Consider the following 21,076-nt stretch of genomic DNA (forward strand, 5'->3'; position numbering starts at 1 on the left):
GTGATAGCTAAAGCTGGGCTGCATTGAGAGAGGAATAACCAGCTGGAAAAAGGAGGTGGTGATCCCCTTGTACAGGTCCTTGGTGAGGCCTCACCTGGCGCACTGTGTTCAGTTCTGGTGCCCGTATCTCAAAAGGATAGAGACAGGATGGAGGTGGGCCAGAAAAGGGCGACCAAAATGGTTGGGTCTGTATTGGAAGACTTATGAGGAGAGGCTGAAGGATGTGAATATGCATATCCTGGAAGAGAGAAGGGGGAGATATGATGCAGACCTTCAGATACCTGAAAGGTATTAATGATGCACAAACATCAAAGGAAACTGTTCAACTATGGGGTCACGAATTGAAACTCCAGGGGGGACGACTCAGAACCAACATCAGGAAATATTTCTTCACAGAGAGGATGGTGGATGCCTGGAATGCCCTTCCGGAAGAGGGGGTGAGAATGAAAACAGTAACAAATTCAAAAGTGCATGGGATAAACACTGTGGATTCCTAAAGACTAAAGGTTGAAAATGCAGATAAGGGTGCATGGGGTAACCTGCATGGAACGGTAGTTTTACTTCCCTTAATGGAAGGCATACCCTTAACCAATTAGCCTTGATGCTTGTGCTGCAACTTCAACATCATTCTTTGCTTTTACGGTGGGGGAAAAAGAGGAATTGGATTCACAAGGCAGCCTACACTGGGCCCCGGCTTCTACGGTAGGGGTAATGATACGCAGACATTAGAGATAAATCACAGGACTGCTTCTATGGCCAAGTCCAAAAGCAAAGCATGTTCAAGCAGAATCGTCTGAATTATCAGGAAAGCTGTTCACCCATTTGACAGTTGCTTGGTTTTGATTGTAAATATTGCTACCCTTAACATAAGACTTGGGGGTTACCGGCATGGAGCGGTAAATATTGCTACCCTTAACATAAGACTTGGGGGTTACCGACATGGAGCGGTAAATATTGCTACCTTGAACATAAGACTTGGGGGTTACCGGCATGGAGCATTCTGGGCAGAATGGATGGACCATTGGTCTTTTTCTGCCATCATTACTATATTACTATGAGGGGCTAAAGGGGCACTTAGGGAAGATAAGGACACAGCAGAAAGACTAAACAAATTCTTTGCTTTGGTGTTTACTAATGCGGATGTTGGAGAGAGACCCATTCCGGAAATGGTTTTCAAGGGTGATGATTCAGATGAATTCAACCAAGCCACTGTGAACCTGGAAGATGTGGTAGGCCAGATTGACAAATTGAAGAGTAGCAAATTGCCTGGACCAGATGGTATACACCCCAGGGTTCTGAAAGAACTAAAAAATGAAATTTCAGGTCTATTACTAGTTATCTGTAACCTATCATTAAAATCGTCCATTGCACCTGAAGAGTAGAGGGTGCCTAATGTAACCCCGCTATTTAAAAAGGGTTCTAGGGGTGATCTGGGACACTATAGACCGGTGAGCCTGACTTCAGTGCCGGGAAAAAATCATAGAAACTGTTCTAAAGAACAAAATCACATGTGGATAAAGGTGAGCCAGTAGATTTCATGTATTTGGATTTGCAGAAGACATTTGAGAAAGTCCCCCATAAGAAATTCCGAAGAAAATTACAAAGTCATAGGATAAAAGGCAATGTCCTTTTGTGGATTGGAAACTGGTTAAAAGACAGGAAACAGAGAGTAAGATTAAATGGTTAATTTTCTCAGTGGAGGAGGGTGAACAGTGGAGTGCCTCAGGGATCTGTACTTGGACCGGTGCTTTTCAATATATTTATAAATGATCTGGAAAGGAATACAACCAGTGAGGTGATCAGATTTGCAGATGATACAAAATTATTCAGAGTAATTAAATCACAAGCGGATTGTGATACATTACAGGAGGACCTTGCAAGACTGGAAGATTGGGCATCCAAATGGTAGATGAAATTTAATGTGGACAAATGCAAGGTGTTGGATATAGGGAAAAATAACCCTTGCTGTAGTTACACGATCTTAGGTTCCATATTAGGAGCTACCACCCAGGAAAAAGACTTGGGCATCATAGTGGACATTTCATTGAAATGATTGGCTCAGTTTGCTACAGTGGTCAAAAAAGCAGTAGAGTGTTAGGAATTATTAGGAAAGGAATGGTGAATAAAAACGGAGAATGTCATAATGCCTCTGTATCGCTCCATGGTGAGACCGCACCTTGAATACTGTGTACAATTCTGGTCATTGCATCTCAAAAAAGATATAGTTGCACTGGAAAAGATTCAGAGAAGGGCAACAAAATGATAAAGGGGATGGAATGGCTCCCCTATGAGACAAGGCTAAAAAGGTTTGGGTTGTTCAGCTTGGAAAAGAGACGGCTGATCGACGTCTATAAAATCATGAGAGGACTAGAATGGGTAAATGCGAATTGGTTATTTTCTCTTTTAGATAATACAAGGACTAAGGGGCATTCCATGAGGTTATCAAGTAGCACATTTAAAACAAACTGGAGAAATTATTTTTCACTGAACAAGCAATTAAGCTCTGGAATTCATTGCCAGAGAATGTGGTTAAAGCAGTTAGCGTAGCTGGCTTTAAAAAAGGTTTGGACAAGTTTCTGGAGGAGAAGTCCATTAATGGCTATTAATCAAACTGACTTAGGGAATAGACCCTGCCTATTACTGGCATTAGTAGCTTGGGATCTATTTACTGTTTGGGTGCTTACCAGGTACTTGTAGCCTAGATTGACCACTGTTGGAGATAGGATACTGGGCTTGATGGTCCCTCAGTCTGACCCAGAATGGCAAATTTTATGTTCTTCGCATAACAGAGAAGCAGAGTGCCTGACCAGCATAGAGGAGAATGTGGAAAAGGCAAACATAAAAAGTAGGGGATCGCCTGAAGTAATAACCGTGTTTCCAGCTCATTTTGTTAAAACAAGTCCCAAACTGGAAGAATCCTGACCCGTATGGAGTCTGACCTTTGACTCAAGCATTTAACATCTCTCCATCAAGACCTACCCTCAAAAATCAATTGGTCAGCCAGAATTAACTTTGCACTGGCTCGAAACAGGAAGAACGCTTCTTCCAAAGGGAGACCCAAGTAATGTCCCCAAAAATGATTGATCGATATCTTGCCTAGCTACAGTCTGCAACAGGGGTGTCCAACTCTGGTTTTCAGGATCTCCCTAAGGAATATGCTTAAGATAGATTTTCATACAACTAAATCTGTGGGCAGGCAAATTTACCTCCTGCATATTCATCGGGGTTATCCTGAAAAGCTGGGACTGGCGTTGGACACCTCTGGTCTACAAGCCGCTTGCTGGCATAGATGCAGATAGAATATCCAGTCACATAGGCGCTAATAACCTCTTGGTGATAGAACAGAAGGGTAATAAGAGCAGAGCAGACGGAAGTAAAGACCAGTTAAAACTGAATAAAGCCATCATGGCCAGCTGTAAGAAAAGACAAAACCAATATATATAGAGTGATTGTAAGAAAAATAAACCCTGGATTGAGGGAACATCCAGGGAACCTAAGGAGATTACTCCATTGGCAGCCACCGAGGGACCAAAGCTTGGGGCTTTTGGGTGTTCAGTGGGGTCGTGGAGTGGGCTTAGGCCGTTTATGAGTTTTGTTAAGGTGGCTTGTTTTGTTAATTGCTTTAGTTACATAAATAATTTGATTAGTTAACCTGTGGCCTATCCCCTAGTAGGTGGTGGTGGATGGAGCTGCAGCTGCAGGCTGCTAATGTATTAATTTATTTTTTATGTAGTTTTTATCTTTTATTGCATTTATGAATTGGATTATTGTAATGTAATTGTTTATTGTATATTTGGTGATGTGTGCTTTGGGTTGAACTTGTGTTCCAGGAAGATGCTGTAGAAGTACAATGTAACTGTGAAAATGGGGTGACTCCACTCCACATCTGAACTCTGAATACAGACAATTTGTCGTTGCTGACATTAACGGAGATTCCCTGCCATCACTCTCGCTTTGTCTGGTCCTGCGTTCTCTTATTAACAGGGCCCCGCAGTAAGGGCCCCAGATGTAGTTCCTTGCTTTGGAAGAGCCTGGAGGCCGGGATATAAGAGAACATCAGTACTATAGCGCCCGCCCGTGGGGACTGAATGTTGCATTTTGAACTGATTGGTGGGTGTGGGTGCAAGTGGAGTGAGATGACTGGAGGGGGGGTGTGAGGGGATCAGAGGAGCAGGGAGTGAGTGAGAGTAGAGCTTGGTCTCAGCAGGAAGTAGATTTCCCTCTCCTCATGTCGGATCTTCTTTCTGGTCCAGGATCCCCCTCCCCCAATCTGTCTTTCCCCTTCCCATCCTTTCTCCCTCTGTGCCTCGATCCCCTCTCCCTCTTCCCCTCCTACCTGAGATCCCTTCTCCATCTCTATCCCCCTCCTCTCTTCCCAGCACTGGTCACTAACTTCCCTTTTCCTTCGAAAACAAATAAATTAACCCAACATGGGCCGAATCATAAAATGTTTATAAAGTACAACACAAACTTGCATTATTTAATATGCATATCACTTTACATCTATGGAAACTTGCAAGATAATTGCTAAAGAATTTGAGAAACGTTGGCACTGAATTTTCAAACTCTTGCACCATAATTTACCCTTGAGCTGCTACAGGAAGCTGGGGGCTCGGAATATAGTGCTACCTGAGGAATATCTTCCTGATCCAGTTATGTACTGTAAATTTGTACTGCTCCAGGGACTTGCCTGTCCCTTCCAGACTGCAGCAGGGAGCAGAAAGCATAATGAGATGTTCATTCCTTAAAATCATATGCTTTGTGCTCTAGAATGGTCCTGGAAATCGTACATTACAGACCAGCACCTAACTGCAGCAGGAGCTGAGCGAATCTCGCAGACTCTCAGTCTTCAAAGAGCTGAAAGCAGTCTGCCCGCCCCAAATGAGTCACTCTCGCAGTGTCTCAGTCCTCACCCCAGTCACAGATCAGGCCCCTGACTGAGCAGCTGCCGAGGGAGTCTCTCTCTGTGTCTCAGTCCTCACCCAGAAGAGCTGAGAGCAGGTCACAGATCAGGCCCCTGACTGCAGCAGCTGCCGAGGGAGTCTCTCTCAGCGTCTCAGTCCTCACCCCAGTCACGGATCAGGCCCCTGACTGCAGCAGCTGCCGAGGAAGTCTCTCTCAGCGTCTCAGTCCTCACCCCAGTCACAGAGCAGGCCCCTGACTGCAGCAGCTGCCGAGGGAGTCTCTCTCAGCGTCTCAGTCCTCACCCCAGTCACGGATCAGGCTCCTGACTGCAGCAGCTGCCGAGGAAGTCTCTCTCAGCGTCTCAGTCCTCACCCCAGTCACAGAGCAGTCCCCTGACTGCAGCAGCTGCCGAGGGAGTCTCTCTCAGCGTCTCAGTCCTCACCCAGAAGAGCTGAGAGCAGGTCACGGATCAGGCCCCTGACTGCAGCAGCGACTGAGGGAATCTCTCTCGGTCCTCACCCCAAAGAGCTAAGCTCACCAAGAATAAGCCAACAGAGACGACAATGAGGCCTTGGGGAATCTCAAGACGTTTTGTAAATTTGAAATGGAGTTGAACCAGGAATAGTGAAGCAGTGGTCACTGCCTTCTCTCGGAGGTCCTGTCAGTTCTATGCTCAGTTTGGAGGTTTCAGCTCCGCTCCTGCACGTTTAGTGCAACAGCAGGAATCCTTGCCTAATGTTCAGTTATCGTAGTTTTCTCTAATGTGGGCACAGGGCTACTTGCCTTTAAAACCCAATGGTGTTTGAAAACTCCCACGCGCCCCCTGCCCCCTCAGTAAGCGCAGACAGGGTGAGGTGGGGACAGGAGTCCGGTGGAGGAAGAACAAGGAGGCATTGGCGGGTTCATTCTGAAATCATCGCCTCTGTGCTTTCCCCCTGCCGCAAGGCAGCCACACAGTGGGCAGGTGCTTGGTGCTAGGGCCAGCCCTAGGTTAACCGACGCCCTGCGTGAAAATGGAAATGGGTGCCCCCTGCTGGGGAAAAATACAAGCCTCACGCAGGGCCACCACGTGCGGCCTATCCCTGCCACCCGACCCTTCTTCTACCGCCTGGCAGTTTACAATTTAAACAGACACTCACAGTTGCTGCTGCCACCCCTACCCACAGGAGAACAGCATGGGGGGGGGGGGGGGGGGCCCAGCCCTTCTAGATGCCTGCTTCCTGCCACCCACATCTCTCTCTCTCTCTCTCCTGCATGGGAGAGAAGTGCCAGCGGTAGGTAGCCGTGTATAGAAGTGCAGGTAGGGGTGGCAGCCCCAGGGACCATGAGGGAAAGGGGCGGTGAGAGGTGTTCGCACTGGCCTTATCAGAAGTGGGACCGTAACTCTTCCTGGGGCTCACTGGCTGCATCAGGAGGGGCACTGCCCCCCCCAGGGCTTGGCACCCTGTGCAGCTGCACAGCTTGCACACTCCAAAAGCCAGCCCTGCTTTGCGCCCCCGCAGCATGTGCGCCAGGGTGACTTTCCAAGGGGCTCTCAGCCATCCCATAACGCTTAAGCAGGGTAGAGGGGGGAAAGCTTGAATTGGCCGTAGAGGGAGTGGGGCATTGCCCTCCCATGCCATTCCTTCTCCATCTCATTGGGTCCTCGTCCATGTCCCTCCCGAGTCTGGATTTCAGCATCCGGCAGACCCGGAAGAGATCAGCGAGACTGGGAGTCAGCAGTTCTGGTAACAGAAGGATCACTTAGTCCAGGTGTTCCTGGGAAGTCACACGTACCTGGTGCAGGAGGGTCTGCATGGTTTGTGGCTTCTCAAGAGCCAGGGACATTCAGCCCCAGCGATCCTGAAGGTGAAAGCGAATATGCCTGGGAGGGGCGGCATCATTTCCTTTCTCTGGGTGACTCGCCTACAAGCAGACTTCAGAAATGGGAGAGAGGCTGGACGTATCCTGCCTGGACTGCTGATTCCACTTGTGTGCACGTTCCTGCTAAGTGCACAGCCGCGTCTCTGGTCTGTGCTGCCTGCAGGGGCAAAATCTACACCGCACATCGGGGCTAACCACACGGCTACTTTTTTTTTTGACCCAGGAGATTTCACCAATAAAGCAAAACCCTCTTGAGCTCTGGAGGGTGTGGGTTATACATCTTTTAAAACAAAGAATAAAATATTGGCACCAGAAAAGTTCCCAGCAGAGCTCTGAACCTGTGCGCGCGTTTTTTCCATCGGCAGCCGTGCGTGTAATTTTGACTACAAAACTGCCCGACCCTCTCCCCACCCCCAGGAATGCCTGCAAACAACGCAGGCAAAATTAGCCATGGCGCAGAATGGGGGGGATTTTGTCCAGATGGGAGTGGGGGCGGGGCAGTTTCCAGAGCCCCCCGTTTCCCTGGGAACATTTCCCTCAGGAATGTATCGAATAAAGGCATTTGTTCTCTCATATTTAGCCTGCTTCAACTGAAGCCTCCCGCTGTGTCTTGGCACCTCAACGTGGTGTTAGCTCAATTGATGAGCACTCCTTGTGAGCCGCTGCGCACCTGTGAAGTACCTGACCTGGAAGGTCATATTTTTGGCGGCGGTCACTTCTGCACGCAGGGTCAGCAAGCTCCAGGCCTTAGTGCCTTATCCACCTTATAGCAAGTTTTAATCATGACAGGGTGGTCTTCCTGCCTAAGGTGGTGACGGACTTCCATCTTAACCAGTCCATCGTCCTGCCAATATTCTTTCCCAGGCCCCGTTTGCACCAAGGCAAATGAGCCCTGCACAGTTTGGACTGCAGGAGAGCCTTAGCCTTCTATCTGGAGTGGTCAGAAGCCCGTAGACAGTCCACCCAACTTTTTATTTCTTTTGACAGGAATAGGTTGGGAGTTACCGTTGCCAAACAGACACTGTCCAATTGGCTAGAAGACTGCATCTCCTTCTGTTACGCCCAGGCGGGAGTGCATCTTGGGGGTCATGTCAAGGCTCATTCTGTCCGTGTCATGGCAGCATCTGTGGCCCACTTGCTAGCAACGTGGACGTGGAGTTCTCTACACACATTCACATCGCACTACTGATTGGATAGGGGTGGTTGACGTGACAATAGGTTTGGCCAGTCTGTCCTTCGGTATCTCTTTGAGGTGTGGAACCCAACTCTCCCTGCCTAGGACCCATTGTTTGGGTTCAGGCTCTCTCCCCCTCTGTTACCAACAGCACTGTGGTTGTTGTGCCCGTTGGCACCTGGTTGGTGCTTGTTGGTCCCCTTTTGTGTTGGGGAGCAGCCTGTAGCTAGGGATTCACCCATGTGTGAGGACTACCATCCTGCTTGTTGCTTACCTGTACCAGGTGTTCTCCCAGGACAGCAGGATGTTAGTCCTCACGAAACCCTCCCGCCTCCCCTGGGAGTTGGGTTTCTCCTGTTTTTTATTGTAATCATACTTCTTTGTTACGAGACTGAAGAGGAACCCTGTGTGGATGCACGGTATAGGGCATGCCGGGCATGCTCAGTGTGCACAATCAAAGTTCCAGGAACTTTGACATAAGTGTTCCGTGATTGGGCTCCATCCTGATGATGTCACCCATGTGTGAGGACTACCATCCTGCTGTCCTAGGAGAACACCTGGTACAGGTAAGTAACTCTGCTCTCTCTGGTGTGGGGAAAGAAAGCTTTCTCAGCGCCTCCCCAGAAATGAAGGCAACCTTTATTTTATTTATTTCAGATTTTTATATGCCGCCTTTCAGCACTTCAAAGTGGATTACATTTCCCTCTCCCCACAGGGCTTACAATCTCATTTTGTCCCTGAGGCAACTGAGGGTGAAGTGACCTTTTAAACCTTTGCTCCAAGACAGCGTGTGGTAATGAAAAACCACAGTATAAGCAAACTTTGTCCCTGAACAAATAGTTTCCTTGACCTCCTGGAAGCGAACAGCGTTCCAAAGCCTGACTGAACCCTTGAGAAAACCATTAACAATTCAGTCAGTTCTCAGACACACCTGGGCATGTCTATCATCTTTTACTGGTTTTTTTCAACCACAAAAGAATATCTTCCGTTTAAAATAAAAGCGATTGTTATCTGTTTAAGGTCTTTTTTAATAAAATAAATATAGTGATTACCATGGATAAGGCAGGCATGGTAGCAAACAGAAAAAAATGGAATTGTATAAAAATAACCAATACACAATATAAAATACACATTAACAACTGAAAATGAATGCTTTTCATTCTAGAGTAAGATCTTGTGGTCTCTCACCCTCTGACACAAGCTGCATTACAAACAGATTTAACAGTGTGTCCATTTCCCTTCCTTCTATGACCGTGGAAATAATTCTCTCGATGTCCATTACACTCTGTTTAATCCACCTCCTCAATGGTGGGGTCGGTGCTGAAGGTACACTGGCGGGCCTGAGCCCCACAGCTGGACCCCGGCATGCCACCCTGGTAGAGTTTGGTGACGATGGGCTTACACACCTTCTCCAGTTCCTTCTGCTGGTGTTCGTACTCCTCCTTCTCAGCCAGCTGGTTGTTCTCAAGCCACGAGATGTTCTGGTTGCATTTCTCTAGGATGCTCTTTTTCTCCGCTTCGCTGATCTTGACCTTCAGGTTCTCGTCCTCCACTGTGTTCTTCATATTGAAGGCATAGGACTCCAGGGAGTTCTTGGCAGAGATTTTCTCCCTCTGTGCGTCATCGTCAGCTTTGTACTTCTCTGCATCCTGCACCATTTTCTCAATCTCTTGTTTGCTCAATCGTCCCTTGTCGTTGGTGATGGTGATTTTATTCTGCTTGCCTGCGCTTTTGTCCACAACAGAGATGTTCAGGATGCCATTGGCATCAATGTCAAAGGTGACTTCGATCTGTGGCACACCACGAGGGGCAGGCGGGATTCCAGACAACTCAAACTTGCCCAGTAAGTTGTTGTCCTTGGTCATGGCTCTTTCACCTTCATAAACCTGGATTAGAACACCGGGCTGATTATCTGAATAGGTGCTAAAGGTCTGAGTTTGCTTGGTTGGGATGGTAGAGTTGCGTTTGATGAGGGTGGTCATCACCCCTCCTGCTGTCTCCAGACCAAGAGACAATGGAGCCACATCTAGAAGAAGCAGATCCTGTACATTTTCAGACCTGTTCCCCATCAGGATAGCTCCCTGCACTGCTGCACCATAGGCCACGGCCTCATCCGGGTTAATGCTCTTGTTCAGCTCACGGCCATGAAAGAAATCCTGCAGTAGCTTCTGGATTTTGGGGATACGGGTGGATCCCCCGACCAACACAATGTCATGGATCTGAGCCTTGTCCATCTTAGTATCTCTCAAGGCTTTCTCCACGGGCTCCAGGGTTCCTCTGAAGAGGTCAGCACACAGTTCCTCAAAGCGAGCCCTGGTGATTGAGGTGTAGAAGTCAATGCCTTCATACAGAGAGTCAATCTCAATACTGACCTGGGTGCTAGATGACAGTGTCCTCTTGGCTCTTTCACAGGCTGTCCTCAGCCTTCTGACCGCCCTTTTGTTCTGGCTAATATCTTTTTTGTACTTTCTCTTGAACTCCTCCATGAAGTGGCTCACCATGGAATTATCAAAGTCTTCTCCTCCCAGGTGAGTGTCTCCTGCAGTGGCTTTTACCTCAAAGATCCCATCATCGATGGTCAAGACTGAGACATCAAAAGTACCCCCACCCAAGTCAAAGATGAGGACACTGCGCTCTCCTTTTTCACTTTTGTCTAGGCCGTAGGCAATGGCAGCTGCGGTGGGTTCATTGATGATTCTTAGCACGTTCAGTCCAGCAATCACCCCAGCATCTTTGGTGGCCTGGCGCTGGGAGTCGTTGAAATAAGCCGGCACCGTGATGACTGCATTTGTGACCATGTGCCCCAGGTAAGCCTCTGCAGTTTCCTTCATCTTGATCAACACCATGGAAGAAATCTCTTCGGGAGAGAAGCTCTTTGTCTCCCCTTTATAGTCCACCTTCACCTTGGGCTTACCCTCATCACTCACAACCCGGAAGGGCCAATGCTTCATATCCGACTGCACCACAGGGTCCTCGAACTTCCTCCCGATAAGCCTCTTGGCATCGAAGACGGTGTTCTGGGGGTTCATGGCCTCTTGGTTCTTGGCGGCGTCTCCAATCAGCCTCTCGGTGTCCGTGAAGGCCACATAACTGGGGGTGGTCCTATTGCCCTGGTCGTTGGCAATGATCTCTACCTTGCCGTGCTGGAACACTGCCACGCAGGAATAGGTGGTGCCCAGATCGATGCCAATGGCCATGCCTTTGGATGCAGACATCTCAGCTTTCCTCTGTGTCTGGATAGAGTCTGGCTCTGGATGCTTTAGTTGCTGCTTCCCTGCTCAGCTCTCCTCTCTGTTGTATCCTGACAGAAGACTGGCTCTGGTCTGGTCTGCATGAGCTGGAAACTTTCTAGCAGCAGCTCCAACTTCAGGTTCCCCCTGCTGTTCCCTGCTATTTATGGTGTTGACTCGGCCTTCTAAAGCGGCAGCACAAGTAGAGAGGCGGAGCACTGCTTCAGGTTCCTCCCTCTGCCGGAATCCTAGTAAGCATCCAGGTAGGAGATGGGTCAGTCAGAGGACAGCATCTCTGCACACCCTGGTAACCATTGTGAGCATTCAGGCAAAGGTCTGCCGGTGTGGCCAATCAGAGCTGAGTTGAGGCAGCCTCCTCCAGCCCCCCTCTGGAAAGTTCCAGAAGCGCCTGTACTCTTTAGCCAATCACTGATGCAGAAGGCTTGACATGACTCCATCCTCGTGAAAGAAATGTCAGGAAGCTTCTGGGCTCTTCTGAAAGGAGACCGGCCCTTCAGTCCATAGTTGTGGCCCGCCCGCTGGTCCAGTGTTCCTTATTGGCCTTGGGTTACGGTGGTTTTCGGGAGATATTTTATTCTCTCTGTCCCCAGAGGGTCAGGCATTGGTGTGTCCGGGAGGAAGGCAGTTCTTACAGCCCAGATCTAGTACGGCCCCCCCACCCAGTGGCTATAGTGAAGCAATAAGAAACAGAGGATCGGGATGGCTGCGTCTGCAAGATACAATGAAAGGGGATTGCCTTCTCCCTGCGGTCACCCTGCTGCCTGCAGGAGCTGGGGATGGTCACTGTTGCTACAGGCTACTTTCAGCATTTAATTCTCTTGTACGCCATCCTTTCTGTTAGCTGGCCCAGAAACACCTATAGTATCTGAATGGAATCCGCTTTGATGTGCCAAAAGGTGGAATATAAATTAACGTTTAGACCCCCTTCTCAGGGTCTGACATGGCCGGGGCTGGCTGGCAGAAGGGGCAGTACTGTATGGGGCAATGCTTTGCAAGCTTTTTGATGCCAGGGACTGGTGGGGACTAGCTGGCTGCCTGCTAGTGTGGGGGAGACTCCTGAACAGTGGGGGAAGCGGAGTTCCCTCCCACGCCTGGAGCATAGGGTTCCTTCTGTGGGTGAAATGTGGAGGGAGCACGTAACGCCCACCTTCATGAGTCTCTCCCTGCCACCTCCTCCTATTTTAATTACAAGAATTGGGACAAAGGAACACTGCACCCAGAGCAGGGTAAGGGGGAAAAAAATCATGTTTCCTCCATTCCAGGGGCTAAAAGGACTTACTTGGGTGGCAGTGGGTTAGATGCTGCCCACACCCACACATCCCACTCACCCTCACAGTCCCCACCAACCCCCTCCCACACACACACACAGTGGAGGAGGGGGAGGGGAGCCTGCACACACACACACAGAAACTGCCCCTGCATCCCCATCCCCACAACACCCTCCATCCATCTACACACACACACCCCCCCTCTCCACCCTCTAAATCCCAGACACCAGCACCACCACCTCAGGCACACCCTACTCCCCACACAAGGGGGGAGGAAGGGGTAACATGGAGATTACCAGGTGGCATCAGGGTCGGATTTATATTGTCAGCCCCTATAGGCAATGGGGGGAGGGGTAGATCCGTATTCCCCCCCGGGATGGGGACAATTCCTCCCTCTGTCTCCCCTGCTGGAATATTATTTTCTCACCTCCGCCAACCCTCCCGCGCTCACCCTGTCACAGGCTGCAGGAGGCCCCATGCTGAATTGCCTACAACTGCTTGCTGCCGACTCGGGCCACAGTATAGAGGTGAGGGGGGGGGGGGGTGCCATGAGAGGCAGCAGGCTTCGATTTTGGCGTGCAGCGGTGCCAACCCTCCGGCACCTATGAACATTTGGCGCCAGAGGCAGATGAGCCTGGGTGGAATATGCACCCCCACCTCCCCCACTCCCTCATTCACGTCATTTACACTGGCACCCCCAATACCAATGGGGGGGGGGAGGACAAGCAGGATAGGGTGCAAGTGCCCACACCTGCCCACCCCCATATCACACTGGCAGGCTTGGCAAACGAAGCCCCTTGCTCAGATAGATCTCTATCTGTCTATCTTCAGCGAGTAGAGTGGACAGAGAATCGCTCTGCTCGCTGAAGATTTGTCCTTCATCCGACCCATATACCCTCATTAACCGTGGAGCCAGGTGCTCTTGCAATTCTGGCCCCTGAAGCAGACTAGCGAAACGTGGTGCCATGTCGGGCTTGTGTAAATGCTGGGCAAATGACTCTGGTTGTGAATCTGAGTGACTGGGCACAGTGACTGGGTTGTGTGCAGGACTCCTTTGAGCCTTTTTAGTTCAAGTTTTTGCACGTGGTGCACATCAAGCATTTAAAAGGCATAAAGAAATGTATACGATGGTCAGATATGACCGGGCTGGCAGGGAAAAATTAAACTACCTGCTCCCGTGTTATGCCTTTTTTTGAACTGGGTGCTGGACCAATTTGAATTATGTATTTGTGCGAGTTGATGTGAACCCGCTTGTTCCGCAGACTGCCACACTTCAGTAAACGCGTTGACACATTTGATATTGTTGGCTTTGTTATTTTTTATCATTTTACTGGGCAATACAGTACAGTTTTCACTTAGCACTGTCCCAAAATCCCATTATTGCGTTTCCAGGATCTCAAGATCGGCAAATTAGCAGTGCTTGGGTTCCACTAACAGCTCCCCTTACCCACTCCTTCACCTCTGTGATGCAGGGGCAAAGCCCCCTCCCCAATAGTGGTGAAGCAGGGCACTAACAGCCCCCCCCCCCCCCCCCCCAGCAGTGCTGGAGCCGAAGACCAGCAACTCCCCCTTCCCCAATGCCTGCCTCCTGCCCCTCCCCCAATGGTACTGGAGCTGGCTGCAGCGTGGGAGCCCCCTCTCCCAACAGCGCCGATAGAGGGGGGTGGGGGGGGCTGTCCCTCCTCCCCAACTGTGGCGGTGCTGGGTACTAACAGCCCCCACCCCCTCCCCGGTCCTGAGGTCAGGATGACGCCACAATCGTTCCCTATTCCTTCACCACGTGCTGAGCCCGGGTGGCCCCCACAGCCGGCACCGCAGCACTTAGCCGCGGGGGGAAGGGTCGCTGGCTCCCTCCGTCCTGCTCCCATTGGCCGCGGGGCGCCGATGTTCTCCTGAACGACCTGCGAGGAGGGGGGGGCGGGGAGGGGGCGCTCCAAGCGCATGAAGCAGAACGTGTCCTCATTGGCCAGTCCTCCATGGAGGGGCGGTGTTATCGCAGCAGTGCTCCGCCCCCTGCTTCTGGCGCGGCTTTGGAAGGTCGAGCCGGCGGCGCCTTAAACCTGTAAACCGGTGGAGCTCCCGAAGTCAGATCCCGCCAGGTGAAGCTTCCAGCCCCCCCGCAGAGCAGAGCAGAACTAACCAAACGCAGCGGACAACCGAATACGGAGAACCAGAAGTGAGACAACCGCTAAAGCCGAGCCAAGTCGCCGTCTGCCGGAGACCAGAGCCAGCCTCTAGCCAAGGGCTGAAATGTCGGCTCCTGTCCCCAAAGGAGTGGCCATTGGCATCGACCTGGGCACCACTTACTCCTGCGTGGGGGTGTTCCAGCACGGCAAGGTGGAGATCATCGCCAACGACCAGGGCAACAGGACCACCCCCAGCTACGTGGCCTTCACGGATACCGAGAGGCTGATTGGAGACGCCGCCAAGAACCAGGTGGCCATGAACCCCCAGAACACCGTCTTCGATGCCAAGAGGCTCATCGGCAGGAAGTTTGATGACCCCGTGGTGCAGTCAGATATGAAGCATTGGCCCTTCCGGGTTGTGAGTGATGGGGGGAAGCCCAAGGTGAAAGTGGACTATAAAGGGGAGTCGAAGAGCTTCTATCCAGAAGAGGTTTCCTCCATGGTGCTGATCAAGATGAAAGAAATTTCAGAGGCTTATCTGGGGCGCCCAGTCACCAATGCTGTCATCACGGTGCCGGCTTATTTCAACGACTCCCAGCGCCAGGCCACCAAAGATGCTGGGGTGATTGCTGGACTGAATGTGCTAAGAATCATCAATGAACCCACCGCAGCTGCCATTGCCTATGGCCTAGACAAAAGTGGCCAAGGAGAGCGCAATGTCCTCATCTTTGACTTGGGTGGGGGTACTTTTGATGTCTCAATCTTGACCATCGATGATGGGATCTTTGAGGTAAAAGCCACTGCAGGAGACACTCACCTGGGAGGAGAAGACTTTGATAATCGCATGGTGAGCCACTTCATGGAGGAGTTCAAGAGAAAGTACAAAAAAGATATTAGCCAGAACAAGAGGGCAGTCAGAAGGCTGAGGACAGCCTGTGAAAGAGCCAAGAGGACACTGTCATCCAGCACCCAGGCCACTATTGAGATGGACTCCTTGTATGAAGGCATTGACTTCTACACCTCAATCACCAGGGCTCGCTTTGAGGAACTGTGTGCTGACCTCTTCAGAGGAACCCTGGAGCCCGTGGAGAAAGCCTTGAGAGATACTAAGATGGACAAGGCTCAGATCCATGAAATTGTGTTGGTCGGGGGATCCACCCGTATCCCCAAAATCCAGAAGCTACTGCAGGATTTCTTTCATGGCCGAGAGCTGAACAAGAGCATCAACCCGGATGAGGCCGTGGCCTATGGTGCAGCAGTGCAAGGAGCTATCCTGATGGGGGACAAGTCTGAAAATGTACAGGATCTGCTTCTTCTAGATGTGGCTCCATTGTCTCTAGGCCTGGAGACAGCAGGAAAGGTAATGACCACCCTCATCAAACGCAATACTACCATCCCAACTAAACAAACTCAGATCTTCAGCACCTATTCAGATAATCAGCCCGGTGTTCTAATCCAGGTTTATGAAGGTGAAAGAGCCATGACCAAGGACAACAACTTATTGGGCAAGTTTGAGTTGTCTGGAATCCCGCCTGCCCCTCGTGGTGTGCCGCAGATCGAAGTCACTTTTGACATTGATGCTAATGGCATCTTGAATGTCTCTGCTGTGGAGAAGAGCACAGGCAAACAGAACAAAATCACCATCACCAATGATAAGGGACGACTGAGTAAAGAAGAGATTGAGAAGATGGTGCAGGATGCAGAGAAATACAAAGCTGATGATGATGCCCAACGGGAGAGAATCTCTGCCAAGAATTCCCTGGAGTCCTATACCTTCAATGTGAAGAGCACAGTGGAGGACGAGAACCTGAAGGACAAGATCAGCGAAGAGGAGAAAAAGAGCATCATGGAGAAATGCAACCAGACCATCTCGTGGCTTGAGAACAACCAGCTGGCTGAGAAGGAGGAGTACGAACACCAGCAGAAGGAACTGGAGAAGGTGTGTAAGCCCATCATCACCAAACTCTACCAGGGTGGCATGCCGGGAGCTTGCCCTAGGGGCCAGCCTTGCCGGCGAACATCTAGCACCGGTCCCACCATTGAAGAAGTGGATTAAATAGACCATGATGGATGGTTACAAGATATGATTTTTAGATGGGTTATCAAGTGAAGTTCATTTGTGCACATTAATGGCAGGCTTTAGGTATAATTCCCAAACGATATGGTTATAGTCTCATTTTACTACTGGTAATCTGTATTCGTGCGATATACATGTAAGTAATAAAGGAATGTTCTGATATTTTCTTATGGTGAATTTTTATATAGATGTTACTTGGCTTGTGTTCCATTGTAACATCGTAGAGAGTTTTCCACCTGTATATATTTGCTGAATGTATTTTTCCATAGATGCTCACAGCTGGTAATTTGAACACATTTAATAAAATTGGATTTGTATTTCATTGCATTGTTTCTTTTTGCTTATTGATGCCTTGAAATGAAATGCTTATAATAGACCTGAAACCTGTGCTACATTATCAAGTACTGAAATATAACTAGAATAAATTCAAAAATCTTGATAAACTTTAACCTTGTGTTCACTTCATTGAAATTATAGCATTATGAACGCATAAAATGGCAGTCTTAAAGTCATTTTGGATGTTTAGCCCCACCTGTCCAAAGTATGTCCATGGTGGTGTTCACTATTATTAGTATTGAGGTACCCTGAGTCCCTGCCCCAAAGAGCTTACAGCCTACTTAGCCTCTGAGGCAATGACTTGTTCAGATTCACAAAGTGGCAAAGGCGGGATTTGAACCCCCTGTTCTCTACTTCTCAGCCCATTGCAGATTGTTCCAACCATTAATTCTACATTTGTTGCACTGTAATGTCTTTTAGGAAGTCAACATAAAACTTATCCAAATATAATCTTAGCCCTGCACTTCCAAGCCTAGTTGGGCCACTGCTTTAGTTATCAAGGATGCTGCTCATTTGCTTGCTTATCTAAAGAAGGGGCTTATATGGTCCCAAATGCTCATCTACTATCGCCTCACTTATTTTTATGTAGGTGCAATAAACGGTAGCAGAAGCCTCAGAAAATTCAGCCTTCTCCAGAACGGACAAATCCTGTAAGGTTTTGGTTCACTGCGGCGGAAGACATGGTAGCATTTCTGAAGTGCTTTGCGAGCTCTTGCTTAAGCTGCTGTGGGAGAGGGGGCTGCTTTGCTGATTGGCATCAGAGCATCCTGCTTGGGTTACTCGTACAAGCAAGTACTCAGAAATGCACTTTACCAGCCTGTCTCGAAGTAAATGAAGCCGGCCGAGAGCCCTGGGCATGCAAATCTGATATTCCTGGAAAAAACAGACTATATTTACCAAGAAGTAATCGTCCAGCTTTGGCAACAGTCATAATGAAATCGTGCTCCCCATGGAGTCTGGGGGCCTAGGCATTAACTCCCTGTATCAGGGCTTCCCACACCTGTGCTGGAGGACATTGGGCTTTCAGGATTCCCACACTGATCGCGCATGAGAAAACCGTGCATACACTGGGAACGCAGCATAAGTTCATTTGTCTCATGCCCACTCATTGGGGGTATCCTGAAAGCCCAGCTTGGCTGTGGGCTCTCTAGGACAGCTTTGGCCAGCCCTGCCCTTTATTTGGGGTCTCCTGATTTTGGGTGGTGATAAATTGTAAATGTAGGGGTTTATTTTCCAGCTAATGAGAGGTTCTATGCGGGGACCGGAACTCAGCGTTGGTCAGTGGTTTTGTGGCGCAGGTCCTATTGTTGGGTACCTTTTCTAGGTGAATCAAATCCATGAGTTGGTGCAGCTAAGGAGTCATTAGCATGGAAAAGGCACAAGAACAAAGCGGAGGATCCAGAGGAGGGGGTGAGCGAGTACTAGGGGAAGTGGTGTTTCTCCAGCATTTATCTAATAAACATCTATTTTATTATTTTTTTTGCATCAAGGGGAGTTTTATCAGGCTTTATTGGTTAAAACCTAAAAGCAGAAGCCCTACCTATATTTTAGGTTCTCAGTTTTAGTCAAAAGGCTAACATAATACTATCTTCAGCTCATGGCTCAGACCGTAACATTTAGCAGAAAAGTGGCAGAAATTCAAGTTCATGTTGCAATGGGGTCTAAAGGCCTGTGGCAGACAAGGTTAGGGAAAGAAACAAGTTCTTCTTTACAGCTCAGTGAGACTTCCATTTCGTTTCAGCCCCTCCCAATCTGGAGGGCTGTGATTGGTTGTCTCAGGGGACTTAGGGAGGTGACTGATCAGCAAGTTTGGTGCGCTCCTTTATAGCTAGCCCTTGGTAGAGGAGGTTCCTTTCAGTACACTCTGTCTGAGAGGGCCTGCCTCGATTTCTTTTTGAATTTTCATTCTGGGGAAAACCTTGGCTTCCTTGGAGAGGGACATATCCAATCCTGGGACCAGGGGGTGGAAGACCTCTGAGCCATCCCTCTACTCCCTAGGGGAGGGAAGCACCAGTGACAGCACTACCCAGCGTGGGATTTTTAATGGCTAGAACTTATCCTAGTGTGGCCTCCCCGTTAGTCCAGACTATGAATTACCCCTGTGCTTGGTGTGAGGTGTACAGCATGAGAAATTATGTTTATTAAATGATTTATCTTTGGGTTCATAGCCTGAGTGGGGGATGAGACAGGGTCCCAGTCACCCCGATACCACAATTCTGTGCCCTTCCCAAACAATCTCTCAGTTGCGGCACCCAGATAAAATCATCACACCAGAATAAAACAGTAATTAACCCTTTTACTACGACAGGGGTGAAGAAAAAAAAGGATTCGCAATCACAAAGCGAGGAGTAGCTGGCTTGTTACGGCGGTTACTACCCCAACCAAATGTGCCTGATACTTCACTTTCAATGCATATCCAGCATGGCTCTCTGCTTCTACAGCAGGGGAGAAGAAAAAAAAAAAAAAAAAAAAACCAACAAGAGCTGTACAACATAGTCTAGGTAAAACAAATAAGCATGGGTGTAGCTTGCTTATCACGGCGGTTACTGCCCCTACTACCCCTAACTAATCAAGCTAGATATTTCACTTGCATGCAGCTCCATCACTGCTCTCTACATTAATGGTGGGGGTGGAAGGGGAATAGAACAAGGAGCTAAGAGTAACAGATAAGAATGAGAGAAAAAATGTGTGAGGCTTGCTGGGCAGACTGGATGGGCCATTCGGTCTTCTTCTGCCGTCATTTCTATGTTTCTATGTTTCTATTGTGTAAGAAGACAATAAATCCAACGAGAACATTAAATGGGAAAAGTACAGTAGTGAAGTATAATATAAACTTGCAGTTTTCTTATTTTAAATCAAGCAATGCAAAAATAACACTAGGTATGGCCTGTTAGCCAGGGCAACAACATACTTATATGAATAGTAAAAAAAATAATAATAAGGAATGTTAATAGAAAAAGGTTGGGGGGAAAACAGTGGACACAGTGTTCAAAAATTGTTTTTACCCCCTGAGTACTCAAAAAGGGGAGGAAGGAACAGATCCAGTCCAATGTCACCAGTTTGTAAAGGGTGCACCCTGTCCCAAACACAAAATTGTGTGGAAACAAAAATCAAGAAAATGAAGAAGTTCCTCTTGATGGTGGAGCTGAGCATGGCGGTGTACGGAAGGTCTCTCTCCTCTGGGGAGCTTCCCCAAATGGTTTACATGGTATTAAACTGAAGGCTGATCTGGTATCAGTCTCTTAAAGAAAGACCACGGTCCATCAGCTTCTCTTTCCCGCTATCTCATGTGGCTGTACCTGCCACCAAGGGTTTATGCTTGACATTGGCTGAAAGACTGAAGCAGTTAAGATGAGATACTGAGCTTGTAACAAAAGGCAAGGAAATAAACCTTTTTCCTCCTCTGCTAAGATATATAGAATGGTTTAATGCGTTCAGTTAATAAGATTCTCGGTTATATTGTCCATTATGTGTAATAAGTTGTTAAACTGTAAACCGGAGTGAAGGCAGCTTGCTATACCTCGGTATATAAAAGTCTCCAAATAAATAAATATGCTCTGTGCAAAGTTTAGATTACTTAACTCATTCTCTTAGGAGACTGATCCAACCATATGCTCCTGGGCCTGGATATCTCTGAAAAGGAAATCTCTCAGTCCCTCAGCTCCTGGTTCCTCTGCCCCTTGTTGGGATTTTACATGTAGCTCAGCTATGAAGAACAGCTGCCTGTCTCTCTATTTCCTCAGAGCGCAGACTTCTTTCTCTCCCTCTCATAATTAGCTCTTCAGGAGAGCTGATTGCAGGGCTGCCAGATGCATTCCTCTCTTCCTGGCTCCTGGCTGTCCCCACCCCCCACACACAGACAGAGCCAGCCAAATTGCAAGTTTTCAACCTTAGTCTGCCAGCATTCCTTTTGCTTCCTCTGGAATGGTCATCCCACTCGTAAGAATATATACAGGTACAGCTCAGGAGGCAGTCCATGTTGGTTAGTACGAAGTACAGAGGTAGAGAGGAGTTTAGTTTTTGTTGTTTTCCAGGCCCAGCCAGTTTAGCCAAGCAAGCCCTTATTGGTGGTCCTG

At 48.8% G+C, this 21,076-nt stretch overlaps 1 protein-coding gene and 1 pseudogene across 1 annotated transcript; one reads left to right on the plus strand and one right to left on the minus strand.

Moving 5' to 3' along the window:
* Positions 1-9,098: 9,098 nt before the first annotated feature.
* LOC115080310 lies at positions 9,099-11,157 on the minus strand (annotated as a pseudogene).
* Positions 11,158-14,274: 3,117 nt separating this feature from the next.
* LOC115080521 (heat shock 70 kDa protein-like) lies at positions 14,275-16,826 on the plus strand. Its single transcript, XM_029584725.1, has one exon. The coding sequence runs from the start codon at positions 14,712-14,714 to the stop codon at positions 16,641-16,643; it is 1,932 nt and encodes a 643-aa protein (XP_029440585.1). The 5' UTR covers positions 14,275-14,711; the 3' UTR covers positions 16,644-16,826.
* The last annotated feature ends 4,250 nt before the right edge of the window (positions 16,827-21,076 follow it).

The sequence above is a fragment of the Rhinatrema bivittatum genome, chromosome 19 (genome assembly GCF_901001135.1).
Source record: "Rhinatrema bivittatum chromosome 19, aRhiBiv1.1, whole genome shotgun sequence".
Taxonomy (NCBI): domain Eukaryota; kingdom Metazoa; phylum Chordata; class Amphibia; order Gymnophiona; family Rhinatrematidae; genus Rhinatrema; species Rhinatrema bivittatum.